This window comes from Saccopteryx leptura, chromosome 4 (assembly GCF_036850995.1).
Source record: "Saccopteryx leptura isolate mSacLep1 chromosome 4, mSacLep1_pri_phased_curated, whole genome shotgun sequence".
In the NCBI taxonomy this organism is placed as follows: Eukaryota; Metazoa; Chordata; class Mammalia; order Chiroptera; family Emballonuridae; genus Saccopteryx; species Saccopteryx leptura.
In genome coordinates, this window is record NC_089506.1 from 199,852,592 (window position 1) to 199,865,976 (window position 13,385).

Sequence of the window (13,385 nt, forward strand, 5' to 3'; positions counted from 1 at the left end):
TGCGTGCGTGCCAGCAGACCTCAGTCCCCACTACTCCCTACTGTATTACACCAACTGTTTCACACCAACTGTTTCACGCATCTGTGTCAGTGTCTTGGACCCCAAAGGCATCTGTGACCTCGCTCACAGGGTGCTGCTTTCATCTGGCAGGCTCTTTCTGGTATATCCCCCCTGGCTGTTGCAGGGAGCTTTTGTCCTGAGTTTCCTAGTGGACCTGGCTGTGAAAGGGGTCTTTGCTCACACTTCACACTCAGCAGCTGCTGCTGTCCTCTATTCTGCGTCTTGGCAAAGAGGTCAAGGTTCCAGCCAGTGACCGCCCTGCATCTGGAAACTAGAGAACCAGAAGGCACCACACAGGCCCGTGCCCAGGTAGCTGCCATCAGCACCTTTCACGGGCTTGTGTGGCTTTGCTCAGCCGCTGTCAACTCCACTTGCATTTCTAACAGTTCAGTAACAATGGGAAATGAAGTCAGAGTGACTCCTGATCTGGTCGGAAAGGCCCTTCTCCACGGGGAGGAAGGGCGCACTTGTTAACACAGGGGCCCTGGGGATTGCTGAGGCCCACCGTGGAGATGTCTGCTTTGCAGATGGCCTGGGTGGTGGGCCTTGGGAGGGCTGTGTGCCTCCTGAGCTCCACATCCACCTGCAGGCCACTGGGCGGGCTGGGAAACAGTAGAGAGGGCCACAGCCCATTGCATGCTTCCTTCTCCCCCACACTGACCCCAAGTCCCGCCTTTCAGCTTCCCCGCAGTCTGGGGCCTGTGTCCACAGTCACTATGCTTCCGCAGTCGGGAGCAGGGTTTCCAGAGACCTCAGGCTCCTGGTTTTAAATCCCTCAGGCAAACCACTGCTGAAGGCTGCCTGCCCAATGGCCTCTAACAAATATTAATAAATCGTTCTCAGGCAGATTTAAAAATTAAACGATTTTCCCTGAAAAAGATATTTTTTTCTCAAAACATCCTGGCCTTTGTTTTAAATTCTGTCTCTTTCTCTTTCTTTTTAACCAAATGTAACATCTGCAAAGTTATTCTCTGTCCAGAAACAAAGGACATTAAGGAACACCTGGGGGACTGCTCAGGGTCCCAGAACTCAATGTGGGGAGTGGCCAGTGGAGCCTGGGACAGGGACGGGCTGGGGATGTCCCAGAGTAAGCCAGCTCGGCCACTTCTCTTGTTCCAGAGTGGGAACAAGAGTCAGCAATGGCAGTGGGTGTAGGAGGGCCTGTGGAGGAGCTTGCGGCCATACACTATGACGAGAGGGTGTCAGGGCTGACCCCTCAAAGCCACCGAGTCCTACTGGCCTGGTTAGGAGGGTGAGAGGAGGCTCCCGGGGCAGCTGGTAGGCACAGGGACAGTGGCCGGAGGCAGAAGTAGGGGCAGGAAGAGGGTGTGCCACAGGCCCCCCTACAGCTCATAAGTCCATTTAGAGAGTACAGAGGCTTTCTGAGAAAACCACTCTGAGGTCCCCGGAACCACTGTTGACAGTGGCCATCTCCTGGGCTCTCCTGGCCCGGTATGGCCACCAGCCCTCTTCCTAAAGTGGAGTTCTTTTTCTCGTGGGCTTGCAAGCAGCCTGCTTTCCCCTGTCACCCTGTCATGTTGCATGGAGGCGCAGGGCAGTCAGCGGGGAGGGAGCAGGGCGGCCGGAGCTCTGGGGTGGCACACTCTACCTCCACAGGTGGCCGGCCTGTCCTGTCCCTGGGGTGGGGAGCGGGGATGGCTCAGGAATCCCAACAGCCCAGAACAAGGGGGCAGAGGCAGCTAACACCTGGGTGAGGGGAAGCGAGGCTCCATGTTCCCGGAGTCCCCGCTTTCAGCGGGCGGGTGATGCTGGTAGAAGCGCTGTCCCCGTGGGGTCCCAACCCCTGTTCTCTGAGGACACCGAGAATGTAGGGCGGACACACACACACACAGAGAAGCCCAGAGACAGAGAAAGAGACAGAAAGACACAAGGAGACGGGGAGGAGAGGAAGGAGGGGAAGGGCCGAAGGGGCCTTTGTGAATAAAGGCGGCTTCAGTTAGTAAGATAACCTAATTGACAAGCTGCAAAAACAGCACCTACTAATTTAGTCACTGACTAAAACATATAAATAATAAATATCTAAAGTGTCCTTTCTCTATGTCCTCCATTGCCCGTAGGACACCCTGCCTTGCTGGGTGGGGGGTGGGGTGGTTTGGGGGCACCAGCGGAGAGGTCAAGGAGCGGACTGCAGTACCTTCAAGCTCACGCTGGAGGGCTGCCCCGAGGGCTGGCTCTCCTGGGAAGGACGGTTGTGACCGGGGCTGGGACTTGTCCAAGGGAACCCTGCCTTTGGAGAGAGGGTGGGATCGGAGGAGGAAGGGGGGCCTCTGGGGAGGGGCTCCTTGAGGGGCACATGGCAAGGAAACCCTCCAGGTTTCTGCTAACTCGGGCCATCTGAATAACACTGCTGTTTAGGTTTAAACAACCAGATACGGAAGCTTCCCCCTTTGACACTGCATGTCAGATGGGCCTGTTGGCACCTCGCATAAGGGCATGGATTTAAAAACCCAATCAGAAATGCTTTTTCTTGGATGTGACAATACTGGTCCATGCGGTTTGGTCACTCCCAGCAGCACCAAGTGTGCACGTCACAAAGATTCGGGGTGCCTGGCCTCCGAGCGGAAAGGCTCAAGCAGGTGACAGGTATTGCTGCGCTGTCTAGCTCAGGAGTTCTGTTTCAAACAATCTCTATGAGTTTCATGGCCACGGACCCAATGTTCCCACTGTCAAGGGTCAACAAGGTCAGGGTCTTGGTCTCCGGCCCGTGAACAGCTGGGGACTTGATAGTCATCATTATCCCATTTTTCCTCAAGGGAGGGTGGCCTGGACCCCTGGACATTTGGCAGTCACACTTTGGTGGACGTTGGCCATGTCACACCAAAAGGCTTTCCCGCTCATCTGGTTACTACGGAGAAGGGCTGGTGGGAGGTTTTGAGCCATCCTGAGCCTGCTGCCCCCCTGGGGAGGGCCCGTGAGTGTGACCTTCAGTGGCCTGTCACTGCAGGGCCGGCACAAAGGTCTCCTGGCCCAGAGGAGCAGAAAGATGAGCCGAAGGGTGGGGGAGGGGGGGCTGCAGACCGACCCACCCACCGTCTGGGCAGTGCTTTTCAACTGGGTTTGCAGAGCCCTTGGGTTCTGAAGAGGTACCTTAGGAGATGCCCTTGGCGAAAGGGACTGCCGGAGGGCTGAGCTTTGAGGAAGACCCTCCCTCCCCCCAGCTTCCACCAGAGCAGCCTGGACTTCATCTGCACCTTGCGCTTCCGCTCACGACTGCACTCAGTAAACAAAGTTCTGCTGCTCAAAGTAAAAGTTTGAGAATCACTTGTCTGGGGGGGTCGGGGCATGGGAGGGGAAGACAAGGACCCTGTAGGACTCGAGGATCAGCCAGAAGAGGTAAGACTATGCCCCCAGGAGCCAGCTTGCCTAGTGCAGGTCATCGGCAGACTCCGCTCTGACCTCAGAACCTTCCTTCTCCATCATTCTAGGGCCAGGAGAGCCCTTCCCACAAAAGGCACCCCCAGGGTGGGAGGCCAGGGTCCAGGCCCCACAAGCCCTCTGGCTGTGTTCCCTTTGACGTCCGCTATAGCCCGCGCATGTCCAGTGCTACCTGAGCCGGCCGTCGGGTTTGACCGCCCCCAGCTCCGACTTGGGGTCAGGGCTGAAGGAACTCCAGGCCGTCTGGCTGCAGGTCTGCATGACCGGGCAGGCGGTGGGGCCTGCGGCACAGATGTCCATGGCGGTCCACATCCCGCCCACCAGCGAGTCCAGCCAGCGTTCCAGCGCGACGCCGGCGGAGGCCGCGTTCCGCCGCGCCTGCTCCACCTGGGCGGGGCTGATGGGCAGGCTGAGCACGGGGTTCAGACTCTGGAAGCTCTGCTCCATGTAGGCGCTGCGGTGGGGTCCGTTGTGCAGCTTTAGGGCTTCCTCTGAAAGCAAAGGGAGCCATCACATGATTAGAAGAGCCACGAACCCGGTACCCGCTGTGCGCCTGGCACCGTGCTGGGCACTGGTGCAGCGCTGCTTAATTCACAGGACGGTCTTAAGGTCTTAAGAGGAAGTTATGCTCAGCGGTAGAGCGTCGGCCTAGCGTGCGGAGGACCCGGGTTCGATTCCCCGCCAGGGCACATAGGAGAAGTGCCCATTTGCTTCTCCACCCCTCCGCCGCGCCTTCCTCTCTGTCTCTCTCTTCCCCTCCCGCAGCCAAGGCTCCATTGGAGCAAAGATGGCCCGGGCGCTGGGGATGGCTCTGTGGCCTCTGCCCCAGGCGCTAGAGTGGCTCTGGTCGCAACATGGCGACGCCCAGGATGGGCAGAGCATCGCCCCCTGGTGGGCAGAGCATTGCCCCATGGTGGGCGTGCCGGGTGGATCCCGGTCGGGCGCATGCGGGAGTCTGTCTGTCTCTCCCTGTTTCCAGCTTCAGAAAAGAAAATGCAAAAAAAAAAAAAAAGAGGAAGTTATTTTTCAGTCTTTGTACAGATGAGAAGACTGAGCCTGCGACAGTTATGAGCCCACTTTAGAGCAGGGCAAAGTTCATTCATTTATTCGTTCAGCACGTATTTATGCAGCGCCTTCTGAAGTCGACATTCATTCATTCAATGCTTGTTAACTAAACACCTACTATCTGCAAGGCATTCATTCACTCATTCATCCTTTTGATAAAGATTTTTTTTTAAGTGCCTGGTTCTATTTCATGGGGTGGAGAGAACCAGGCCATTAAGGAGATTGCGATCCAGTGGGGTAGGCTGGCGACAATAAAGGAAAAAACAAGGAAATAAATAAGGTTGTTTCCATCAGTGATAAGTGTCATGAAGGGAATAAACGGGGTACTGAGTCAGAGCAGAGGGTTGGCACATTATGGCCCTTTGGCCACAGCTGGCCCCCCACCTGTTGTCATAAATAAAGTTTTATTGGAACGTGGCTATACCCCTTTGGGTAGATACTGTCTGGATGCTTCTGGGCTACCCCAGCAGAACTGAGTCGTTGAGACAGAGATTGTTAAGTAGCCCTCAAACCTTAATATATAAGGTCTACCGGAAAGTTCTGTCCGTTTCTATCACAACAAGTTTTGACACGTAAGCACGTTTATTTGGCGCATGTGTGCCTCTCTATTTTTATCACTTAATGTATACATACTGACGTAGCAAATTAACTAAAACAAAGTTGATTCACGTTAGTCTTATGTGTGAAGCGATAGTGGACCCATGGCTACTGATAAAGTTCATTTACGCCACTGTAATTGTTATGAAATTCAACAAGGAAGAAATGCTACAGAAGCATGTCTGTTGCATCCACCATATTCCCCGGATTTAGCACCCTCTGACTATCACTTGTTTTTGTCCTTACAAATTTTTTGAAGGGCAAAAAATTCAAAAATGAAGAAGATATCAAACAAGCACTGGTTCAATTTTTCGCATCAAAAGATAAAACATTTTTCAAAAATGGGATATACAAATTGCCCTCACGCTGGCAAGAAATCATTAATAATGGCAATTATATTGTTTAATAAAGTTTATTGACGGTAAGAAAAACTTGTATTTTGTTTTATTCCAAAAACGGACAGAACTTTCCGGTAGACCTTATATTTACTATCTAGCTGTTTATATAATTTATAGCGACAGCCTTCCAATCCCTGGGGGAGAGAGTGACAAGGGTGCTTATTTCAGGTGAGGTGAGCAAGGGAGGCTTCACCGAGGAGGTCACATCTGTGCTGAGAGCTGATTAACATGAAGGAAGAAAGAAGCCACATACGGATCCCAGGGAAGAGAATGCTGGGCAGAGGGAACAGTGTGCACAAAGCCCCATTAAGCATTTCCCCAAATCCCATTGGTACTGAGAGTCAGAGCCTGGGTGTGACCCGGGTCTGTTGATCTCAAAGCCTGGTGAGGAGGCTGGCTCTTGGCTGCCGAGTTCCCACTGTGAACGCTATACAAGCCACGGATTTCTGTTTTTGCCCCGGACGTGAAGCAGGAACAGACTGCAGGAAAGTGTCCTAGAAGCAGAGTACGGTGGGGTGGGAGGTCCCACTGGCTCCTGTAACAGCTCTGCCTTGCTGAGCACCCACGTCTCAGGCAGAACATAGGGACTGCAGTCAGGCTGTGTGGGTCTGAATCCCCACGTCCCCACATACTAGGTATGTGACTTCTGATGTCAACCCCTGGTGCCTCAGTTTCCTTATCAACAAAATGGATGTAGTACTATTACCTCCCTCTTAGCTTCATGATGATGAAGTGTGCTGACTCATAAAAAGTGCTTAAAATGGCACTCAGCACTTGGCAAGGTTTAGCTAGAGTGACTATGGTTGGCATTATTAGTACACAATACACATGCACACAGCCATAGGGCCGGTATTATACCCATTTTACAGAGAGGGAAACGGAGGCAGCTATATTAGAAACATATCTGGCCCTGGCCGGTTGGCTCAGTGGTAGAGCGTCGGCCTGGCATGCGGGGGACCCGGGTTCGATTCCCAGCCAGGGCACATAGGAGAAGCGCCCATTTGCTTCTCCACCCCCACCCCCTCCTTCCTCTCTGTCTCTCTCTTCCCCTCCCACAGCCAAGGCTCCATTGGAGCAAGGATGGCCTGGGCGCTGGGGATGGCTCCTTGGCCTCTGCCCCAGGCGCTAGAGTGGCTCTGGTCGCAAAAGAGCGACGCCCCGGAGGGGCAGAGCATCGCCCCCTGGTGGGCAGAGCGTCGCCCCTGGTGGGCGTGCCGGGTGGATCCCGGTCGGGCGCATGCGGGAGTCTGTCTGACTGTCTCTCCCCGTTTCCAGCTTCAGAAAAATACAAAAAAAAAAAAAAAAAAAAAGAAAGAAAAAAAGAAACATATCTGGAGTACCAGCTAAGACTGGCTGACCCCGAAGCTGGAATTTGTCCTCAGGATAATCTCCTGCATGCTCATCCATCAGCTGGAAGCTGAAGCAATAGTTTTATTTTTGATTTTTGCTTGTTTTTCATCTGGGAGCCAGTCGCTCAAAGATTGGTCTCCCCATCTGTAAAAAGGAGAGATACTCATCCTTGCACCAATTGGACCCGCTGGGCCGGCTCTAATGGGCTCAGGTGGAAGTTCACGGGCTCTGTCAACAGTAATGTATGAACGGGAGGCGCTGTGACTGCTCCCAGGGCTAAACAATGGGGAAGCAGGAAGTGTAACCATGGGGGCCGAAGGGAAGAAGCTAGCCATCTCTATTCGGAAGAATTTCCCACTTATTGAATATTTTATGGTCAAACACAAGAATATAGATTGTTAAAAATACCAGCTAAGGATTCTGGTGAGAATTAGGGAGAAAGGATTCGAAGAAACCTCCTTAGAAGACAAAGTGGCGTTCAGAAGACAATGCTTCCCGTTTGCCCAACAGAGCCTGTCACCCCCGGTGGCAGCCAGGACAGCCTGGCTCGTCAGCAGGTTATTTTCTTTTTTTTTTTTTTTCTGAAGCTGGAAACGGGGAGAGACAGTCAGACAGACTCCCGCATGCGCCCGACCGGGATCCACCCGGCACGCCCACCAGGGGCAACGCTCTGCCCACCAGGGGGCGATGCTCTGCCCCTCTGGGGCGTCGCTTTGCCGCGACCAGAGCCACTCTAGCGCCTGGGGCAGAGGCCAAGGAGCCATCCCCAGCGCCCGGGCCATCTTTGCTCCAGTGGAGCCTTGGCTGTGGGAGGGGAAGAGAGAGACAGAGAGGAAGGAGGGGGGTGGGGGTGGAGAAGCAAATGGGCGCTTCTCCTATGTGCCCTGGCTGGGAATCGAACCCGGGTCCCCCGCACGCCAGGCCGACGCTCTACCACTGAGCCAACCGGCCAGGGCCAGCAGGTTATTTTCTAACGTGTGGTCTTGAGTGGGGAAGAGGAGGAGGAAGAAAGACCATATACCTGCCTGCCCTTCTAAACGCAATGGGAAAACCAGCTGAATTAAAAATACGCATCGGCTGATACAGACAAGAAAGTCATTCCTTCCGTTCCCAATGCTCAGGACGCTGAGGGGCTGGGCTCTACCGTTCGGAGGGCAGCGAGTGGGAGAAAGGAGGCCAGCTGGCGTGAGCAGAGGTCCCGCCTTGCTCTGATGTAGCGGGGCTTCTCCCCTTCAAGATAGGTAGGTCTGTGTCTATCAGTCCGGCCCTGGCCCCGTGGGGCCCGAAGCTGGCAGACAGGGTGGGCAGCTCCTGTACCATTTGCCAGAACAGAGCCTTGTTGTCCTCAATGCAGGGCCAATTTCTCTACTAGAACCTCCACCCTGCAGATGAGGAGTCTGGAGACACCCCAAACCGACACAACGCTGGGAATGCAAAGTGAAGAGAGCAGCTAGCAAACTCCTGAACACACCAAATATTGTGGTTGATGTGGAAGAAGCCCTATGAAAAGTGAGGTTAATGTGCGGCGTGCTCTAACAGCGTCAGCCTGCAATGCTCGTCGCCTCTGTAATTAAATTTTCCTCAATTCTACCTCATCAGATTTCTTGAGATTACTAGGGATGCATCAATAGCAAATTACTCTTGATGAATCACTTTACAAATTGCATAGCTCCCACCTTCGTGTTCCCTGTCATCGGAACATCGTTAACAGATACAATTATCTATGACAGGGGGAGGAGGGGGTGCTCCCGGGGGGTAAAATGACCCCCAGCTCAGGCTGGGCAGGGGTGGGAGGAGCCTTGCTGTCCTCAGGAACTTCGTGCTATTCACCGGGGTGGGGTGGGGGGGCTCAGGACCCCTCCTTTGTTCTTTCTGTCCAGCAGGTGCATCCGACACCAAGAGGTGGCTGCCCCGCCCATTGCTCCCCACACCTGGATGTGGAAATCCTGAGGGATGCCGAGGCTGTGAACCTGCTCAAGGGACACTTGCGCTGGCCCAGACCGTTCCGGAAGAGCTGTCTTCTGTCTGTTTCAGAGGGGAGTGGAGAAGCCGCCTCCCACCTCAAGAAAACACGATGTCTCTCTTTCTGCTCGCCCAGCACGGACACTTGGCAGAAGTCGACAGAATTCACTTCAACACTCCCCCCCCTTTTTTTTTAGGACTCCAGGCATCCCCTCCCCATGTCTAGGTCCCTCTCTCCCTGTGTCACCGGCTAAATGGCACCCCAGCATAGAACGCTTAGCTAACAGAGGTTGGATAGTTTGGCTTCTGGGTTTGCGATCTGTCAGATGGAGATGAACAATTTCAAATACCTAGAGGTCTGGCAAGCCTGTGTCTGGGAATCGACTATAGGATGAATCCGCATGGGCCCGCATAGTTTTAGGTTAAAGAATCCTTTGTAGTGTTATCTATGGCACCAACGACAGAAGCTATGTGTCCACCCACGGGGACAGATAGGCTGGGGGTCCTTAACCCAATGGAACAGCCTGCGGCTGGTGGCTTTATCCATGCTGACTTGGAAAGTGAGAAAAGCAGGCTTCACTACAAAATGCCTCATTTGACTTTTACAAAAAGGCAATGTGTTTGTGATTTATTTTGTGTGTTTAGGTTTGTGCTTTAAAAGCACTGCAACACCTCTAGGATGCACACCAAATTCTTGGCGGCAGTTACTCCTGGAGGTGGGACAGAATGAGGTGGGGGGGGGGAACTTCCCAGTGATAAAAGGAGAGGAGAAAAATAGAAAAATAAAAGTAACCCTTTTGGATGAAAAAGAACAAAACGGCCAGCTCATTAGGGGCCTGACATCCCTCTCGCTGTCCTCCACGAGCTTTCTATAGATGGGAATACTGAACTTAGATATTGTTGGCTGTCCTGGCTTTACACTTTAAACACATACACTGTCATTATTTAAACACACCCTTCCGTGATGTGTTCCCCTTAGTATTATGTTTCAGAGACTCATTCAGACGTCCCATCACCGATGTTCACTGCTGTGTAGCAGTCCGCTGCACAGATCGCACACTGTTTATCCGGTCGGACAGCGGACATGTGCTTTGCCACACTTTAGTGCTACTATGAACAATTCCACTGTGTGTCTGCCACGCCCCGAGAGCGTAGACCCAGGGGTGGAGCTTCTGTGCAGGAAGGTGCGTGTATGTCCAGTTTTGCTAAGAAATGCTAGGCCATTTTCCAAGTTCGCTTGATCACTCCCACCATACCAGCAGACTAAGTTGGACGGTCATTACTCTCCAGCCTTCCCACCATGAAACGTACCGTTTAATCTTCCGTTTCCCAACGTGGTGGGGGTGAAGCGGGATCTCTTTTTGCTTTTAATTTACATGCCTCTCATTATTCATGAAGCTGAGCTTCTTTTTATATGAATGTGAACCATTTATGTTCTCTTTTCTTTTTTCACTCTTTTACAACAGAGATTAATAATCATTTTTCTATAAAGGATGGATAGTAAATATTTTTGGTTCCGTTGGCCACATAGTTTTTGTTACAGCTATTCCACGCTATCACTGTAGCCCCAAAGAGGACACAGTCAATATGTAAATGACTGGGTGTGACTGCGTCCCAATAAAACTTTATTTACAAAAACAGGAAGTGGGCCAGACTTGGCCTGTGTCTTATAGCTTACTCTGATTTATGGAATTATATATTCTGAATATGAGCACTGAATTTTTCTTTAACTTACTGATTTCAGAGAGAAAGAGGAAAGAGAAAGGGAGGAAACATCAATTTATTGTTCAACATAGGTACGTCTTTTCACCTGGCACAGTGATTTTCAACCTTTTTCATCTCACAGCATATATAAACTAATTACTAAAATTCTGTGGCACACCAAAGAATATGTATTTTGCTGATTTGAGAAAAAAAGTAGGTATGATTTTTATCCATTCACACTGGACGGCTGTTGTCATTTCTTTATTTGACAATCTAAAAGAAGAGAGGTCAGTGCCCCTGACTAAATGGTCAGGTACTGCATATTTTAAAAACTCTTGCGGCACACTGGTTGAAAATCACTTGACCTAGTATATCCTATTTTTGATGAACAGAAACTCCTCTATTTTAATTATTATTTCTTAAACAGTGAACAAGATTTGCTGAAACTCAATATCTGCCTGGGTATATTTTTCATCTTATCTTAAATATGACCAGGGCCTTCTGGGAGCCCAGTGGGAGCAAAGCTAATAAAAAGTTATCTAATTCATAGACAGATGACGTCACCGCAATGTGCAGTAGCAAAGAAAATGCTGAGAGCAGGGAGTATTGTTCTTGAAAGGGGCCCACCTTCCCCACAGCTGGGCAGCCTGCTCAGGCTGCAGGCCCCTGAGGCCCCCCGGGGAGGGAACATCTCCCCCAAGGAGACCCTGGCAGTACTTACCTGGTTTGATGGGCTGCTTGTTGGAGAAGGTCAGAGGTGCGACGAGGAATTTGGTCTCTGCCACTGGCACCCAGTGGTGGAGGATTTTCACGGTCCAGACCCCAGGCCTCAGGGGCAAGTTCAAAGGGGGCTTGTAGTGGGTAAATTCGGCAGTGGACTCAATCAGGATGTCATAGGTGGCTGCGATGACGTTGACAGGATCCACCCAGATGATGGTCACAGTCACATTGGGGCCCTTCCCCCATTTCTGCATGCCTACTGGCTCGTCCATTGGTCCCAGGAGACCCCCAAAATTGCGGAAGAGCCGCTCCTTGGCATCCCAGTCAGTGCCAACCTGAAACAGAAGAGCGAGTCCTAAAATCACTGAGCCTGAGCTAGAGGGCTGGGTCCCAGAAAGGCCCGGGTCCTGCTTACTGGGTTTCATATACCCATTTCACAGATGAGAAAATGGGGAAACTGAGGTTCCGATTAAATTACTTTCCCAAAGTCAGACAGGCAGTAAGCAGAAGATCTGGGATTTGGACCAAGGTAGGGGGATTACAAGGCCTATGGTGAATTCACTAATCTTTGGGTCTCCTGTGCCTGGCCATGGTGTGTGCTTTGGGGGAAAATGTGCATTGAATGAATGGATGAATAAATGAATAGGTGAATGAATAAATCTGTGCTTGCAGATTATTCAAGAAAACATACTACCCTACCATTGAACAGGTTTAGCTGGTGTCCACTCTGCTCCCTGGTTTTCTAGATCACAGGCCTCCATTTAGTGTGACTGTTCTGAATAAGACTGGAACTCAGGGTTTGGAGCCGCCCCATCATAAGCTAGTAAAAAAGAGGGTCCCTCGGCATCACCTGTCATTTGTAGGAGTTCACATGGCTTTCCCAGTAAAAGACAGTTCTGGCCTCCCTAAAGCATTCTGAGCTAGACCCTAGGGATGGGAGATGGTTGTTAAAATCCACCCTTCCTGCCAGCCAGTGGACTCATGGTCTGGACCCTCCACAAATCCCCTCTTGCCTTCCCTCCTGCTTTGTGTGTGTGTGTGTGTGTGTGTGTGTGTGTGTGTGTGTGTGTGTGTGAGAGAGAGAGAGAGAGAGACAGAGAGAGAGACAGAGAGAGTGACAGATAGGGACAGACAGACAGGAAGAGAGAGAGATGAGAAGCATCAATTCTTTGTTGCGGCATCTTAGTTGTTTATTGATTGCTTTCTTATATGTGCCTTGACTTGGGGGCTATAGCACACTGAGTGACCCTTGCTCGAACCAGCGACCTTGGGCTTAAGCTGGTGAGCCTTGCTCAAACCAGATGAACCCGCGCTCAAGCTGGCGACCTCGGGGCCTCGAACCTGGGTCTTCAGCATCCCAGTCCGACGCTCTATCCCCTGAGCCACCACCTGGTCAGGCCCCTCCTTCTGCTTTTGTCACTTGCAATCTAGTCTCCACCCAGTAGCCAGATAGACCTTGTGAACTGTCCTTGTGGTCCACAGCTCCTGTGGTGCCCAGCACTGTGCTTGGCATGCAGTAAGTGCTCAATCAATATCTGTAGAGTAAAAGACCTGGCACACAAAAAAATGAATTAACTGCAGAAATCCCTGATATTGAGCTCTGTTGCTGTTTCAAATCAAATTAAATTAGGATCTTCTGCTCCCTAGGAGGTTTAATTTAACGCTTTTGAAGACACAGCATGAGGCATGCTGGTAGCAGAGAGTGAGCACACTCTAAGGCTGGCACTGCTTCTGTGGGCTTTCCACGGCCACATCTCCAACGTGTGTGTCCGCAGACCAGGGTGCAGGTGAGGGTATGCACATCTACACCCCGAGAAGATTCCACACGCTCGGTGCAGACAGGAGCTGCTTCACTTTCTCCTTGTTCTCACCACGAGGCAGTGTGGCCACCCTTCCCCAGAACACAGAGCTGCACGCTGATACGTGCCAGAGCTTATGCCGGGCATACGGCTCAACACTTGGATGCATCAACTCATTTAACTCTCACTCCCAACTCCACAAAGGGAGACTCTTGTCATCCCCATTTTACAGATGAGGAAACTGAGGCTCAGAGCAGTTAGATAACTTGTTATGGTCCGTGAAGGGTGAAGCCAGCAAGGGGACCCAGGAAGTCTGACTGCACAGGCTGTGTTC

The 13,385-nt window shown here is 51.7% G+C and overlaps 1 protein-coding gene across 1 annotated transcript in view; it reads right to left on the reverse strand.

Annotated features, from left to right (window-relative positions):
* XYLT1 (xylosyltransferase 1) overlaps window positions 1-13,385 on the reverse strand; it is a 332,499-nt gene continuing 319,114 nt past the window's right edge. Inside the window, exons 11-12 of the mRNA XM_066382542.1 lie at window positions 11,254-11,587; window positions 1-3,947 (exon numbers count right to left, since the gene is read on the reverse strand). Coding sequence (XP_066238639.1) covers window positions 3,625-3,947; window positions 11,254-11,587 — 657 coding nt within the window. The 3' untranslated portion in view covers window positions 1-3,624. The remainder of the gene's footprint in view (window positions 3,948-11,253; window positions 11,588-13,385) is intronic.